The 16,170-nt window shown below is 50.3% G+C and overlaps 1 protein-coding gene across 1 annotated transcript in view; it reads left to right on the top strand.

Annotated features, from left to right (window-relative positions):
• The window catches only part of UHRF1 (ubiquitin-like with PHD and ring finger domains 1), a 41,669-nt gene extending 27,494 nt beyond the window's left edge, over positions 1–14,175 (top strand). Inside the window, exons 7-16 of the mRNA XM_008587741.1 lie at positions 457–580; positions 676–783; positions 1,271–1,375; positions 2,209–2,315; positions 4,311–4,473; positions 4,584–4,721; positions 6,351–6,483; positions 6,563–6,733; positions 8,791–8,897; positions 12,716–14,175. Of these exons, the coding sequence (XP_008585963.1) occupies positions 457–580; positions 676–783; positions 1,271–1,375; positions 2,209–2,315; positions 4,311–4,473; positions 4,584–4,721; positions 6,351–6,483; positions 6,563–6,733; positions 8,791–8,897; positions 12,716–12,862 (1,303 nt within the window). The 3' untranslated portion in view covers positions 12,863–14,175. The remainder of the gene's footprint in view (positions 1–456; positions 581–675; positions 784–1,270; positions 1,376–2,208; positions 2,316–4,310; positions 4,474–4,583; positions 4,722–6,350; positions 6,484–6,562; positions 6,734–8,790; positions 8,898–12,715) is intronic.
• Positions 14,176–16,170: the final 1,995 nt, after the last annotated feature.

Consider the following 16,170-nt stretch of genomic DNA (forward strand, 5'->3'; position numbering starts at 1 on the left):
TCCTCCCCAGGACTCAGTGCTGTCCTCACCCCTCCCCCACCCGGCGGAGATAGGGACACTGAGTGCACAGCAGGGAGGAGGCACCCGTGGAGTTTCCCCATGTCTTTCCCATGTCACAGTTGGGCGTGCTGTCACTGTTGGGAATAGCCATGGGGATGTAAGCAGGAGAAGGACAAGAGAAGGCCCAATGGAATGTTCCACGATGATGGGGATGTTCTGGTCGTGCACAGCTGCTGAGCGCTCAGACGTGGAGAACGTGGCTGAGGAGCTGGATTTCTGATTTATTTAATTTGAGTGAATTTAGATTCAGATGGCCCCTGTTTTGGGCAGTGCAGCACGATAGCGATACTGGGAGGAAACAGCTACGTACACACAGTCTGGGCGAAATGGCATGTGTCAGCTGAGCTGGTCATCTGCCAGGGTGTCCTGCTGCAGGTGACACCCCTGTCCTCACAGGTACTGCCCCGAGTGTCGGAATGACACCAGCGAGGTGGTGCTGGCAGGAGAGAAGCTAAAAGAGAGTAAGAAGAAGGCTAAGATGGCATCCGCCACGTCATCCTCACGGCGGGACTGGGGCAAGGTGAGGCAGGTCCCTCCTGCCCTGTGACACCATGGCCCTGCTCCCTTCCCGTGAGCGCTCACACCGCTGACCCTTTCTGTTTCTGTGGCGGACAGGGCATGGCGTGCGTGGGGCGCACGAAGGAGTGCACCATCGTCCCATCCAATCACTACGGACCCATCCCGGGCATCCCCGTGGGCACCATGTGGCGGTTCAGAGTTCAGGTACCTGCAAGGGCTTTGTGGACACGGGCTGGGCTTCCAGAAGCCCCTCCATGGGGCCGTGTCAGCTCATCCTGCTTTCATTGGGCGATTTCTTCTGGTCATGGTAGTTACAGGGTCCTAATGGCACCTCGACTGGTGTGCCCACTACAGGATGGCTTTTACCATAGCCTCATTGTAAACCCGATCCCACCAGACGCCTGTCGCTCCCATTTCCCAGATGCAGAAGTGAAGCGTCCAAGGGCACAGCAACGCCACCCACGAGCACGTGGCAGTGCTGGAGCTCCAGACAGCTCTTCTCTTGGTGCGGCTCAGCCTTGGCTGTCTGGGGGGGGGACAAAGTGATCGTAATAAGGCAACTAGCAGGCCAGACGGCATCGGGTGTAACTGGCAGGCGCTTGGTTCTGTGGTGGGGAGGGAGAAGGCGGGTAGAGCTCTTCTGTAGCAGTCCTGGCAGAAGGTGCCACTTATTTTTTGGTGGTATTTGCAGGTCAGCGAGTCAGGTGTTCACCGGCCTCACGTGGCGGGCATCCACGGCCGGAGCAACGACGGGGCCTACTCCCTGGTCCTGGCCGGGGGCTATGAGGACGATGTGGTGAGTGTGTGTGTATTGGGGGGGGGGGAATTGCTTTATTTTTTAAAATTGTGGTAAAATATATATAACACAAAAGTTACCACCATTGCCATTTTTAAGTGCACAGCTCAGTGGCATTAAGCACATTTGCATGGCTGTGCAGCCATCACCACTGTGATCTCCAGAACTTTCTCATCTTCCCAAACTGAAACTCTGTCCCCACGAAACACTCACTCCCCATCCCCCTCCCCAGCCCCTGGCACCCCCCATTCTACTTTCTGTCTCTGTGGATCTGACGATTCTAGGGACCTCCTGTGAGTGGAATCACACAGTGTTTGTCGCTGTGTGACTGGCTTATTTCACTGAGCACAGTGTCCTCAAGGTTCATCCACGTGGTAGCGCATGTCAGAATTTCCTTCCTTCTTAAGGCTGAATCATATTCCATTGTATGGATGGACCATGTTGTGTTTATCTGTCCATCCTTTAATGGACACTTGGGTTGTTTCCACCTTTTGGCTGTTGTGAGTAATGCTGCTATGAAATGGGTGTGCAAATCTCTCTTCAACACCCTGCTTTCAATTCCTTTGGGTACACACTCAGCAGTGGAATCGCTGGATCATATAGCAATTCTGTGCTACTTTCCTAAGGAGCCACCAGCCTGTTTCCCAAAGCGACTGCACTGTGTTATGTGCCCACCAGCAGTGCACAAGGCTCCCATTTCTCACATCCTCACCAACGCTTATTTTCTGTTTCATTGGCACTGGCCATCCCAGTGGGTGCGTAGGGCTTTGTTTTCAGTGGAGTCTCTCCTGCTCTGTGCAGGGGGTTCACCCAACCCTTGTTATCTGTTTCAGGACCATGGGAATTTTTTCACATACACAGGTAGTGGTGGTCGAGATCTCTCTGGCAACAAGCGGACTGCAGAACAGTCTTGTGATCAGAAACTCACCAACACCAACAGGTTCGTGGCAAACAGCTTTCTTGTCTTTGCGGATGCACTTTCGACATGTCCTTAGTTCTGTTTGGGGCATCTTGTCCGGCAGGTGAGATTCCCATTAAATGTGGGGTAGAATGTAGAGACACTGGACACTAGTTTCTTCCCTTCTCCGTTTGCTAAAGACCTATGAGTCATTTATACAGATTAAACCAAATTTTTTTTGTAAAAGGCCAGATAATATTTTCAGCTTGGTGGGCCACACAGTCTATTGTGACTATTCACCTCTGCTGTCATAATGCAAAAGTAGCCATAGACCATAGGTAAACGAGCATGGCTGTGTTCCAATAAAACTTTATTTGTAAATCCAGGCAGTGGGCCGGAGTTTGCTCACCCCTGACTGTAGGATGGGAAAGGACTTTTTCAGCCTAAAAAGCATCATAAAGCCCAAAGGAAAAGACTGAGAGATTTGATCTAAATATTGTAAGTTGTATCAGTAAATCCTATATAGGAAATTAAAAGGCAGATGACTATTTAGGAGGAAAGTTTGCAACATGATACATGGTGGCTACGTCTTTATTACATAAAGAGCTTTTGTAAATAAATAAGAAAAGCTAATAGGAAAAAACGCAAAGGACATGCAAATAATCCACAGAAGATATGCAAATAGCCAGTGACCATGATAAATTGTGCAGTTTTAGTAATCAAATATAAATTGGAGCAATGGTGAGATACTAATTATTTCCCTGTAAAATTGGCCAGAAAATTCAGAAGTGTTGAGAAATGCCAGGCATGAGCCTAGTATCCTACTCTTGGTAGAGACACAAATTGGTGCCATCATTCTGGAAACCTCTTTCCCTGTGTATATGAAGATCCTTTAAGTGTTTTTACTGATAACCCTACAATTTCACTTTGAAAAATGTGTTTATAAACAATGGGGAGGTGAAAATTTTATGTGCAGTAATATTTGTTTTTCCATTACTTGAACAGCAAAATAATGCTTACTAGGTATCCAAAAACCAGAAGGGTTAATTGGACATTTATTTGTCCAGTGGAATATTTTAATTTCAGTAGCTGCGAAAAATCTTGTTTTCAGAAAATATCTTTTTTTTTTTTTTTTTGTCTTTTTTCCGTGTCCGGCAACGGATCGCAACCCTCAGTGTTGCCCCCGTACCGGACCGGGGACCGGCAACGGGATTGCAAGCCTCGGTGTTGCTCCCGCGCCTCGCTCAGCCAGTGAGCGGGAGCCGGTCTGTATGTGGGATCCGAACCCTCGGACGGGAGCGCCGCCGCGCTTCCCAAGCGGCGCACTATCCACTGCGCCACCGGGCCGGCCCTTCAGAAAATATCTTTAAGGATGGGGAGAACTGTACATTTATCACATTATGTGATAAAATTTGGACAGGAAATTCTCTGAAACCCAGTTTTTTTAAAACCAGTGCTGGTGGTCTGCAGAGAGCAGTCCTGTGGCTGTTTTATTCTTTCAAACCCAGTGGAAGTCGCATCTTATATCAGAGTGGCGAGTCTGACCTCTATGCCCAGACGTCTCCTTCCGGGGAGGCCTTTGACGGGACAGATAACAAAGTGCCACAAACCGAGTGACTTAAAACAACAGACATTTATCCTCTCCCAGTTCTGGAGGCCGCAGGTCTGAGATCCAGGTGTGGCAGGGTCATGCTCCCTCTGGAGGCTTCAGGGGAGGCTCTTTCCTGTCTCTTCGAGCTTCTGGAGGTGGCCTGTGACCTTAGCATTTCTCGGCTTGTGGCCGCCTCCCTCCCACGTCTGCCTCTGTCTTCACTTGGCATCCTTGCCTCTGTGTTCCCTTCTTATAAGGACATCAGTTATTGGATTTAGGGTCTCCTGAGTCCAGTATGACCTTATCTGAACTTGATTACATCTGCAAAGACCCTATTTCCAAAGAAGGCCACTTTCACAGGTGCCAGGGCTTGGGCATATCTCTTGGGGGGACGCATTCCAGCCTATCCCAGCTTGTAACAGGTGGGGTCCCGACTCTACCCACAGGGCATTGGCTCTCAACTGCAGTGCCCCCATCAACGACCAAGAAGGGGCCGAGGCCAAGGACTGGCGGTCGGGGAAGCCGGTCAGGGTGGTGCGCAACGTCAAGGGCGGCAAACACAGCAAATACGCCCCTGCCGAAGGCAACCGCTACGACGGCATTTACAAGGTAAGCTGCGCTTGCGATGGGCCTCCCTGACCCCTCCCCGGCCGAAGGCTGCCCTGCCTGGGCTGCTTCAAATTCGAGATGTGACTGATGTTGGCTCCCGCTCCCCACAGGTCGTGAAGTACTGGCCCGAGAAGGGGAAGTCCGGCTTTCTCGTGTGGCGCTACCTTCTGCGACGGGACGATGACGAGCCAGGCCCCTGGACAAGGGAAGGGAAGGACCGGATCAAGAGACTGGGACTGACCATGCAGGTGCGTCCAGGCTGGGGCCCGCTGCGGGGACAGATGGCAGGCAACAAGACCAGCTCTGGACTCCCAGGGTGGCTCAGGTGCTGCACACCTTGGTGCCACATGTCCCACTTTGAGCCTGTCTCTTCCTTGAAGGTCACCGTGGATCAGTGCAGGAGCCAGCTCCGGGGCTGCTGAGCTCGCAGGCATGAACACAGCATCACTTAGTGACTGCTCAGGCAGGCACCTGCCTTCTGGGCCTGATGCTTCCACGGGTTTATCTCTCTTCCAGGGTGATTTCCAGGCTCCCAGCTGGTCGCACCTCCCTGGCAGTAGATTATAAATGCTTTAGCCAGTGCGTGTTCCAATACACAGATCACGTTTGCCTTTAGAGCCAGACTTGCCTATTATAGTTGTGTTAGGAGAGGCGTTTGCCCCGAGTCAGCCTGGAATCTATTCTTTTCTTTGTTTTTGCTGGTCTTTCCTCTGATTATCACCTCTTACCCCTCAAAACAAAACAAAAGAAAAACAGAAACAAAACAAAACCAGATGGAGAGAGAAGGATGAATAGTCTCCCTAAGTAATCACATACCTGTTCCCAGCAGTGGATCTTCTGAGCGTTTATTCAGTGCCACATACAGCTTTCTGGAACTATAATTATGGTGTTTTCTGTTCATTATGGTGAGTTGCTTTACAGCAGATAAATCACTGTGAGACTATTTAAGGAATCTTAATTGCTATTGAGAATGTGATAGTGCCTACCCCCTGGGGGGTCACCAAGGCTTGTCTTTTGAACGTGTTCCTGCAATGGGGAATTTCAGAAATGCAGGGACTGGGGGTGGAGAATGTCAACTTCAGGTGGGGGTAGGAATTTTTTTTCTTTTTTGGCAGCTGGCCAGTAAGGGAGACCCAAACCCTTGACCTTGGTGTTATAACACCTCGCTCTAGCCAACTGAGCTAACTGGCCAGGCCCTGGGATAGGATTTTTATTTTTGACATTAGTCTTCATTGCAATTGAAGGTCGTTGAAGACTTCTCGGTGGAAGACTGGAGAGTTAGATGTGACTATAGGTGCCTTAGAGATTTCTTGACATTCAAATAATGCCTGTTGGCACCTGGAGGAGTCCAGGGTTCATCACAATCAGAGTCTGGCAAACTAAGGCCCTTGAGGTAGTTGTTTGTAAAAGAAGCTTTATTGGGAGCAAGTCACACTCAGTCATTTAAGTGTTCTGGGCCTGCTTTTACACAACAGCAGCCGAGCGATTGCAGCCCACAAAGCTGCAAATATCCACTGTCTGGCCCCTTGCAGAGTGTGCCTACCCTCATCTAAATCATAAAGATAAAGATAAGATATCAGGTGCTGGATACGGTGCTGAGCCCTTCGTCAGCTAGCTCATTTAATGCTTATGTGGACCCTGCCGGGGGGAGGTGCTGTCATCCCCGCGTACACATTGTGATTAGACAGGATTAGCTATTGCCAAGGCTTGTGAGTTAAGGAAGTGTTGAGTCCACCGTGGTCTTCTGCGGGGATCAAGGATCAGGCGCTTTTGGAGACCTAGACCTGGTGAGGGGCGTGGGAACAAAGCGTGTGGCAGGAAGACGGGCTGTGCGGGGCCCAAAGCCTCTCTCACGGCCCATCCACTCCCTCTTGTAGTATCCAGAAGGCTATTTGGAAGCCCTGGCCAACCGAGAGAAGGAAAAGGAGAACCACAGGAAAGAGGAGCAGGAGGAGGAGGGCTTCACGTCTCCCAGGAAGGGCAAGGGCAAGTGGAAGCGGAAGTTGGCAGGTGGGTGTCTCCACGGGTGGCCCTGTCCACAGTGCGTGTGACCTGCCCCGGCTCCCCTCACTGCTCTGCTCTCCCCCAGGAGGTGGCCAGAGCAGGGCTGGGTCCCCGCACCGGACCCCCAAGAAAACCAAGGTGGAGCCCTACAGCCTCACGGCCCAGCAGAACAGCCTCATCAAAGAGGACAAGAGCAACGCCAAGCTGTGGCGCGAGATCCTGAACTCGCTCAAGGATGGGCCGGTGAGCGCAGCCGGCGGCAGGGGCTGCCTTCCCCGCACGCTTCTCATTGTGATCACATACACGTCACGTGAAACCTGCTGTCTTAACAGCATTCAAGTGCACAGCTCAGCGGCATTGAGCACATGCACATGGCTGTGCAGCCATCACCACCGTCATCTCCAGAACTTTCTCATCTTCCCAAACTGAAACTCTGTCCCCATGAAACACTCACTCCCCATCCTCCTCCCCAGCCCCTGGCACCCCCCATTCTACTTTCTGTCTCTGTGGATCTGATGACCTAGGGACCTCCTATGAGTGGAGTCACACAGTATTTGTCCCTGTGTGACTGGCTTATGTCACTGAGCACAATGCCCTTATGGTTCATCCACGTTGCAGCACGTGTCAGGATTCCCTTCATTTTTAAGGCTGAGTCACGCTCCGCAGTGTGGACGGGCCACGTTGTGTTTGCTCATTCATCTGTGGATGGACACTTGGGCTGCTTCCACCTTCTGGCTGTTGTGAATCGTGCTGCTGTGAACACGGTGTGCTCATGTCTGCACGTCCCTGCTCTTGGTTCCCTAGGGTAGATACCTAGGACTGGAATGGTTGGATCATGTGGGAATTCTTTGTTTAGCTTTTTGAGGAACCACCAAACCAGGGGTATCTCTTTTTGATCCTCTTGCCCTTAGTGAGGTGAGTGATGAGGATGAGTCACTGCAGGTGAGTGGCTTGTTCTCTGGCCACTGACCCCACCTGGTGGACACTGGCTTTCCTTGGCTATCAAACTCAAACCCTAGCCCCTCCCTGTGGCCCCGAGCCGATCTGCTTGTTACTTCTGGTGCTGTCTCCTTCTGGAATCATCTGCCTAGTCATTCCTTCTCAGGGCCTTTGATGTTGTGGTTCCCTCTGCCTGGAGCACCCTACTTTACCCTCCTGGCTCAGTTTCTTCCTCCCATAGGAGTCTTCTGGGGCTGCTGTAACAAATTACCACAAGCCTAGTGGCTCAAAACAATAAATTTATTCTCTCACGGTTCTGGAGGTCTGAAATGAGCCTTCAGGGGCTAAAGTCAAGGCGTAGGCAGGGCTGGCTCCTCCTGGAGGCTCCAGGGGAGGACCCATGTCCTCCTTTCACAGCTTCTAGAGGCACCCGCAGCCCTCAGCGTGTGGCCTGTGGCCCCTTTTACCATCTGCAAAGCCAGTAGCGCATCATATTCCAGTCTCTCTCTGCCTTTGACCCTCCTGCCTCCCTTTTATCAGGACCCTGTGAGGACACTGGACCCCTGGGTTATTCAGGATCACCTCCCATCTCACAATCTTTTAACTCCATTCCATCTGCAACATCCATCTTGCCACAGATGGTGGCATGTTTGCAGGTACCAGGATTTGGCGTGGACATCTTGGGGGTCCCTGTCTAGCCTCCCACATTTACTTCAGGTGTCAGTTTGGGGGTCCTCCATAGAACTTTCTCTGCCCTCCTGTGTTCCTGGGCAGCCCCTCCCTGACTCCTTGCCCTGGCCCTGCTAGGACATTTCCATCTTGTGCATTGTTGGTCTCCACATGGCTCCCAGCAGGGAGAAGGTTTCTTCTGTCTTGTTCATTCTGGAGCCTGAGTGGCCCGCAGTGGGTGCCCAGCACCTATTTATTGAATGAGTCAAAACCCATGCCTTAAGGGATCCTCTTTTTCTTTTGGAGTCTGGCTGGTATGGGGATCTGAACCCTTGATTTTGGTGTTATCAGCACCAAGCTCTAACCAGCTGAGCTCACTGGCTAGCCCAGGATCCTCTCTTAAAACCCTATCTTGATGCTGAAGCTCGGGGTGTCCTTGCTGCCACCAGCTGGTCACATCTGGGTCCTGCTCAGCACTGGCAATACCAGAGACCCTGGGCCAGCTCTGCGCGGTGGCCTCCCACCCTTGGGCAAAGCCTGCACATCTCTGGGACTCTCTTCCCATCTTAAAATGAGGTTCATCACTGTTTCTACCCCTGGGGTAGAGTCTATGGAGATGGGAATGGAGGGCACGTGGCTGAGTGTAGCAAGGGGGCGCCGTGGCCCTGGTGCCCGCATCTCTGCGGTCTCATGGCCCGTTCCTGTTGTTTCAGAAGTTCCTGAGTAACGTGGAGGAAACATTCCAGTGTATCTGCTGCCAAGAGCTGGTGTTCCGGCCCGTCACAACTGTGTGCCAGCACAACGTGTGCAAGGTAAGTGGGCTGCGCGGGCTGGGCGGAAGGTTCTAGAAGGACGGACTGCCCTCTCGCTCCCACACACCTTCCACTGCTGACCTGGACTCACTCGCTTTTGCTTCTGTTCATTTGGTGGCCCTTATCATCTGCTGTTCGGTGGCCTTGGTTACAATAGCCACCAGTCGTTATCATGATCTCAAGTCACTTTCTATTGAACACCGTCCTGTGCCTCGCCCTGGCCAGCTGTGCCCCTCCCGGCTCGCCCCTGTCACCTCCATGACCTCCAAGCACATGGCCTTTCCATGGGCCATCGCCTGCCTCCCTCAGGATCTGTTCACTGGCTTTCCCCTCTAGCTGGAACATTCTCTCCCCAGCCTTATTTATGGCTGAGGGTCCAGGGCAGAAGAGAATGGGCTGCAGTCCTGGCCCCAGGTCTGGATAAGGAGGCGTGAGAGTCAGGAAGGAAGGCTTCCTGGAGGAGGTAGTGTTAACCTGACAGCTGATAGGGCCTGGGGGAGCAGCATCACAGGTACAGGGAAAGTCCCGTGCAGAAGCCTTGCCAGGCAGACACGTCAGAGCAGTGGGGGCCGAGGAGGTGGGCTTTAGATCCAGGCCTGTGATCAGAGTCTCAGGAGGGAAACAGTGATCTGAATTGATGTTTTTCAAGAGGGATTGGAAGGACCTGAGATGGGGGTAGGCCAGGGACGCCCCCCACAAAACTGTGGACGTGTGGGGCTGGGTCATCCTCTGTGGCGGGGCCATCCTGGGCACTGCAGAGGGTTGGGCGCACACCCCCCGCCACCAGTCGTGAAAGCCGCAAACGTCCCTGCACATTGCTGTTTCCTCTGGGGGCAGAACCTTCCAGCTGGGATGTGCTGGTCTGGGTGGATGGCTTCTTTGCAGTGACCTCTGGCCACAACTGGTCATTCTAGACAGATGGTTGTGGAAGGTTCTGTCCCCATCCCCAACATTCCATGGTCTCTGAGCTTCTGTGATTTCGCTTTCAATCTGGCCTGCTTCTTGGTCTTGGGGCCATACCCTCTGGGTCTAGTACCACCTCCCCAACCCCATACAACCTTTCAGAGCAGGAGAGGGGTCAGGGAACATCAGAAGTTTGACATTCTGGGTCAGGCCCTATGCATTTCTGCCCTCCGGCCACACCCACCACGACTGTGGCCTGAGTCCCTTCAGCTGTGTGGGCTGCTCTGTCCTGCTCATTAGGCATTGGTGAGAGATGCCCCATGCTCACCCTGCATGTTCTGGGAGGTCCCAGGCTTGGCAGGAGGGGGTGAAGGGTCATGTGTCTTTGGGATCAGCAGCTCCAGTTTGACCCCTGACTCTGCACTTCCCAGCCTGCAACCTTGGGAAGCCACCTAACCCTGCAGAGCCTTAGTTGCCTGTGGCAAGAAGGGGCCTAGCAACTCCTGCCTGGCCAGCTGTCTGTAGGTTGTGACTCAGCCTCTGACAGGAAGGAGGTGTCCCTAGGTCAGCTCAAGTGGGCCCAGCTGCATGTGGGAGCTGGGAAAAGGATGGGCCTGAGAAGCCCTGTGAGGCCAGAAAGGACTGCTGGGGTTTTGGGGACCAGCCGTCATGTCTGCCTGGGTGTTGAGGCTTCCAGAAATGCCAGGGGTATGAAGGGAGAGGCCAGCTTGCATCATTGTATGTCTCTGCTGTCCGTCCTTGCTCAGGAAGCTCAGCATCTGAGGGGCCATGGGCAATTGGATTTGACTCTCCACCCTGATTTTCCTTATATCTTGTTTAGAAAAATTTTTTATTGTAAAATATGTATAACATAAGATTTGTCATCTTAACCATTTTTCAATTGCTTTTTTTTTTTTTTCTTTGGTGGCTGGCCTTTATGGGGACCCAAACCGCATTGACCTTGGTGTCATCAGCACCATGCTCTAATCAAGTGAGCTAGCCAGCCAGCCTTAACTGGGTTTAAGTGCACAGCTCAGCAGCATTAAGTACACTGACGCTGTTGTGCAACCATCACCACCATCATCTCCAGAACTTTCTCATCTTCCCAAACTGAAGCTCTGTCCCCATTAAACACTTACTCCCATCCCCCTCCCCAGCCCCTGGCACCCCCCATTCCACTTTCTGTCTCTGTGGATCTGACGATTCTAGGGACCTCCTATGAGTGGAATCACACAGTGTTTGTCCTTATGTGTCTGGCATCTTTCACTGAGCACAATGTCCTCAAGGTCCATCCATGTTGTGGCACGTGTCAGGATTCCCTTCCTTTTCATTCCTTGGTCATAGTCCATTGTGTGGATAGACCACATTGTGTTGATCCATCTGTCTCTTGATGGACACTTGGGTTGTTCCCAGTCTGAGGCTGGTGTGAATCGTGCTATCATCTAGAGCCTGATTTTTTTTTTTTTTTTTTTTTAAAGATGACCGGTAAGGGGATCTCAACCCTTGACTTGGTGTTGTCAGCACCACGCTCAGCCAGTGAGCAAACCGGCCATCCCTATATGGGATCCGAACCCGGGGCCTTGGTGTTATCAGCACCGCACTCTCCTGAGTGAGCCACGGGCTGGCCCTCCAGAGCCTGATTTTGACCATGGACCTGAATCTTGGTAGTTATTTCTGCTCAACTCAACGTTTTGTCTCTGGAATCAAGACTTGTCTTTTAAAAAGAATTTAGGAGTTTTTTTTTTTTTTTTTGTCCTTTTCCGTGTCCGGCAACAGATCGCAACCCTCAGTGTCGCCCCCGTACCGGACCGGGACCGGCAACGGGATTGCAACCCTCGGTGCTGCTCCCGCGCCTCGCTCAGCCAGTGAGCGGGAACCGGTCTGTATGTGGGATCCGAACCCTCGGCGGGAGTGCCGCCGTGCTTCCCAAGCGACGCACCATTGCAGTGCGCCACCAGGCCGGCCCAGAATTTAGGAGTTTTTACAAATAGGAAACAAAAGCAGCAGCTGGAATGGGCGGTTGGATGTGCTGAGGCCCCTCCCCTGGGTTGACATTTGCTCCCTTACCCCGGTGCCAGATGACATCCTTCAGGTGTGTGCACCTGTGCAGCTGCCTGCATACCTCTGTGCGTTGTCTCATTCCTCCTGGAGTGTGGCCAGGCAGGTGGTTTCTTCTCTGTTTGTCTGATTGGGAAGTGGAACCTTACCAGGACCCATCAGACCCCAGGCCTCGCATCTATGTCCACCTGGGTCTTCCCCACGCATGGCTTGGTTGGAACCCAGAAGTGTGGCTCAGACTTCCTTTCTTCCTTCCTCTCCCTCCCTCCTTCCCTCCTTTCTTCCCTGTTTTCTGCTCGTTGACATATATTTTATGAGCATCTACTATGTGCTGGGCACGATGCTATGTGTTGGGAGGATCAATAAGACACACCCCTGGATCTCAGGGTGTCTGGCTTGTCACACATGAGGACATTAGTCAACAAGACAAGCACAGAAGGTGGAAGGGGCTGTTACAGAGGAAAACAGGGCAAGTTGATAGGACTGGCCAGGGAGGGGCTACTTCTGTTATTCCAGGTGCATCAGGGAAGACCGCTTTGATTTGGTGTCTTGAGCCAAGGCATAAGTGACAAGACAGCCTAAGGACAAACCTGTTGGGTGGTGTGACCTGCATATGCAAAGGCCTGGAGGCTGGATGAGCTTGGAGTCTTTGAGGGGCCCTGGGGAGGCCAGGCTGGCGATGGGCAGCAAGTGGTAGAAAGTGAAACTGAGGGTTGGGAGGGACCTCTGGACCTTATGAGAAGATAGTAACTGCCCTTGATTCTGTCCCTGGGGAGAGTACCCCTCCCCTATAGCAAAGGTGTAGCAACCCCGGATGGTGTGGGCGGTGTATCTCACCCGCCCACTCTGTCTTGCAGGATTGCTTGGACCGATCCTTCCGGGCTGAGGTATTCAGCTGCCCGGCCTGTCGCTACGACCTAGGCCGGAGCTATGCCATGCACGTGAACCAGCCGCTGCAGAACGTCCTCAACCAGCTCTTCCCTGGCTACGGCAACGGCCGGTGATCCCCAAGCACTTCTGAGCAGGCAATTTTCTTAAAGCGCATTGGCAGGGTCTTTCTTTGGCCCTTATATTGTTTTTAGTAGGCTTAACTTAAACATGTAGTTTTCCCTCCATTCCCTAAAAAGGCTTGTCTTCCCTTTTTTTTTTTTTTTTTTTTAATCTATACATTTTCAGGAATTTATGTATTCTGGCTGAAAGTTGGACTTCTCAGTGTTTTATTTAGTTTTTTAAAAATATAAAGCCTGCAGTGTATCAGCGAAAAGCATTTTTTTTGAACATGGAATTAGCAACTACGTGGCTTGAAGGCTGCTTTTATGTTCCTCGTGTCAAGTTCTCAGAAATTCCCGCCACCGACTAATAAGAAGGCGTCTGGCTGCCTAGGACAATTTTTCCAAGCTTTGAGGGTTTGGCTCCCAAGGTCAAAGCAAGTGCATCTTCCAGAAGGCATTTTTATGGTATAAAATCCAGCACGATGGTTCCAGCAGTGGTCCTGGACGTGGCGTGGCGTGGCCCAGCCGTCCCTCAAGAAGCTGTTGAGAGAGGAAGAAATTTCTCTTGGCCTGGTTTAAACTCTCACCTCAAAGCCATCCCACATCAGGCTGCTTTGGTGTCCAAGATCCCCAATGTGAGCAGAGTTGGGGCCCTACAGAAACTACCTCGGCTGGACTGTCCGTGGGGCCGGGCGTGTGGCCCGACACTGCCCACGGAAGCAAGCACTCAAAGCCATGTTCAAGTGCCTTTAGTTGTTCCTTTCTTTCTAAAGACGGGGCGGGACTCGTTTTTTAGCACTGAATTGTTGAAATTGCCAACCAGATTCTAAAAACTGTGGTCATCCAGTTCTTCCTGGTGCTGGGTGGATGTTTGGGAATGGTTTGAGTTTTAGCGATCATTTAAATCCAGTTTATTAACTCAGATGTTGAGAATTTGAAGAGGGAATTTTTTTTTGAACGAACACTTTTTCTAAATGAAATTTTTTTTGTAGTTACTGTATATGTACCAAGAAAGATATAACTTAGGGTTTGGTTGTGTTTTTTGTTTTTTGGGGGGTTTTTTTGTATTTTTTGGAATGGTTTATTAATTTTTCTAACTTTACCAAAGTTTGCAGCTTATACCTCAATAGAACAGGGATATTTTACATCACAACTACAGACAAACTGGAGCAATATTGTTTTTAAAGGTTTTTTTTGTACCCTCCTCATTGTTAGATTGTTAATGTATTAGGGAAGAAACAACAAAATCCTACGTAGGCTTTTTTTAAAGTTCGATATTCTTTGCCCGGATTTTAGATTCTCAGAATAAATGTTTTTCACAGATACATTTGATTGTGGCTTCCTGTTTGCAAACTGCTTTGTAGTTCTCCTTGCACTTTAGTACCTATTATTTAATTTTTCTATTCAAAAAACCCCAGAGGAAAGGCTAGGCAGGTAGCATCATCCCCACTTTACAGATGAGAAAACTGAGACCTTAGAAGATCAGTGATGTGCTGAGGTTCTAACTGCAGCTTAGGTGTTGGGATGTTATTTGCACAGTTTTGAGCAGGGGTCAGCAAACTACAGTCGTGGGGCCAAACCCAGCCCACTGCCTGTTTTTGTAAATAAAGTTTTATTGACACACAACCACACCCATTTCTTTATGTGTTGTGTATGGCAGCTTTTACACTACAACCAGCAGGCCCACAAAGCTGAAAATACTTAACCATTTAGCCCTTGAAAGGTTTGCTGGCCCCTGCTGTACAGCAACACAGGCTGGTAGAATATTCTGCCATGTTCTGTCTGCACTGTCCATGTGGCTAGCCACTACTGTATCAGACAGCAGCACAGGTTTATAAAGGATGGGATGGATAATGTCTAGAGGAAAACCATCAGCTCTCAGGAAGAGCAAAACCTAGGACATTCCTCAGTGGAAATCAGTGAAAGTAGGGACCACATGTTCCTGACCTGTCAGAATCCGCGAGTCATGCTTCATGGGCAAGAGAACTGCACTTGGGCCATCCTGTCCCTACTGATTTGGGGCCTGCCTTCTCCTTTGATTCTGCACCAGGCAGACATCAAAGTCGGAGAGGGGTTAGTCTCCAGCAGAGCTATGGGGGACCAGCACACATTATATGCTTTGTGGTGTGGAACCACGGTCACTTTCCCACGAAGGTGGGTGGCACCATCCCCATGTACAGTTGAAAAAACAGGTTATGAGGGCCACCCACCAGGAGACCAGCTCTGCCTCAGGTGGGTGTTGTCACCAACCAGATTTGTTAATGAAGGAGTCGCTTAACCCTGGAGGGGGAGGCTCTGAGAGTGTGGACCTGTGGAAAATTTTGGCACCCCTGGGCTGCGGGGACTGACACCCCGAAATGCTATTTTGAGCAGAGGTGAGAAGCTAGGGATGATACATTAAAAAAAAAAAAATCACTCTAAGGAGGTGATGGTGCTGAATCCTGCAGAAGAAATTATTCACATTAATCTTATTGATGGTTAAGCAACCAGATGGGCAGATCTCAGTTAATAAAAAAAATAATTCTAGGCCTTTATGTCTGTAAAATGTCACATCCTTGAAAATGTTATCTTAAGTGGAAGAACTCAAAAGATCATATGAGTCCATTCATGTGAAATGTCCAACACAGACATCTATAGGGACAGAAAGTAGTTTAGTGATTGCCAGGGGCCCGGGCAGAAGGATTTGGGGATGGAAGGGTAATAGGTAAAGGGTATAGGGATTTCTTTTTGAGGTGATGAAAATGTTCTAAAGTTGATTGATGGGTACACATCTGGATATACTGAAGTCCATTGGATTATACACTTTCAGTAGGAGAGTTGTACGGTGTGTGAATTGTATCTCAAAAGTATCAAGGTTGAATGAAGTAAAGACAGGAAAGATGCCCAGATCTCAGGAGCAGAGGAAACTCCATAGCGTCCCTTGTTACAGTTTGTCCTGGGTGGGCCCTATATAGCAGAATACACTGAGGTGGGTTCATTGTTGAGATTGCTGACTTTCTGGGTATTTCTTGTAAGTTATAAGTTAAGAACAATGTCTTGTTCAAAATTTAGCAAAACTCAGAAAAGTATTTGTGAAACTGCTACGCAGAAATTTCTGCTATGCAGAAATAATCATAATACAGGGTATATTTCTTTCCTGGTTGACTTTTTGTTTTTATTTTTTTATAAAAGCTTTGTTAAGATAGTTTATGTAACATAATGTTCATCCATTTAAAGTGTGCATTTCAGTGGGTTTTAGTATATTCTGAGTTGTGCAGCCATCAGCACTAATTCCAGAACATTCTCATCACCCCAAAAAGAAACCTCAGCAGTCACACCTC

The sequence above is a fragment of the Galeopterus variegatus genome, unplaced genomic scaffold, assembly GCF_000696425.1.
Source record: "Galeopterus variegatus unplaced genomic scaffold, G_variegatus-3.0.2 Scaffold4520, whole genome shotgun sequence".
Taxonomy (NCBI): Eukaryota; Metazoa; Chordata; class Mammalia; order Dermoptera; family Cynocephalidae; genus Galeopterus; species Galeopterus variegatus.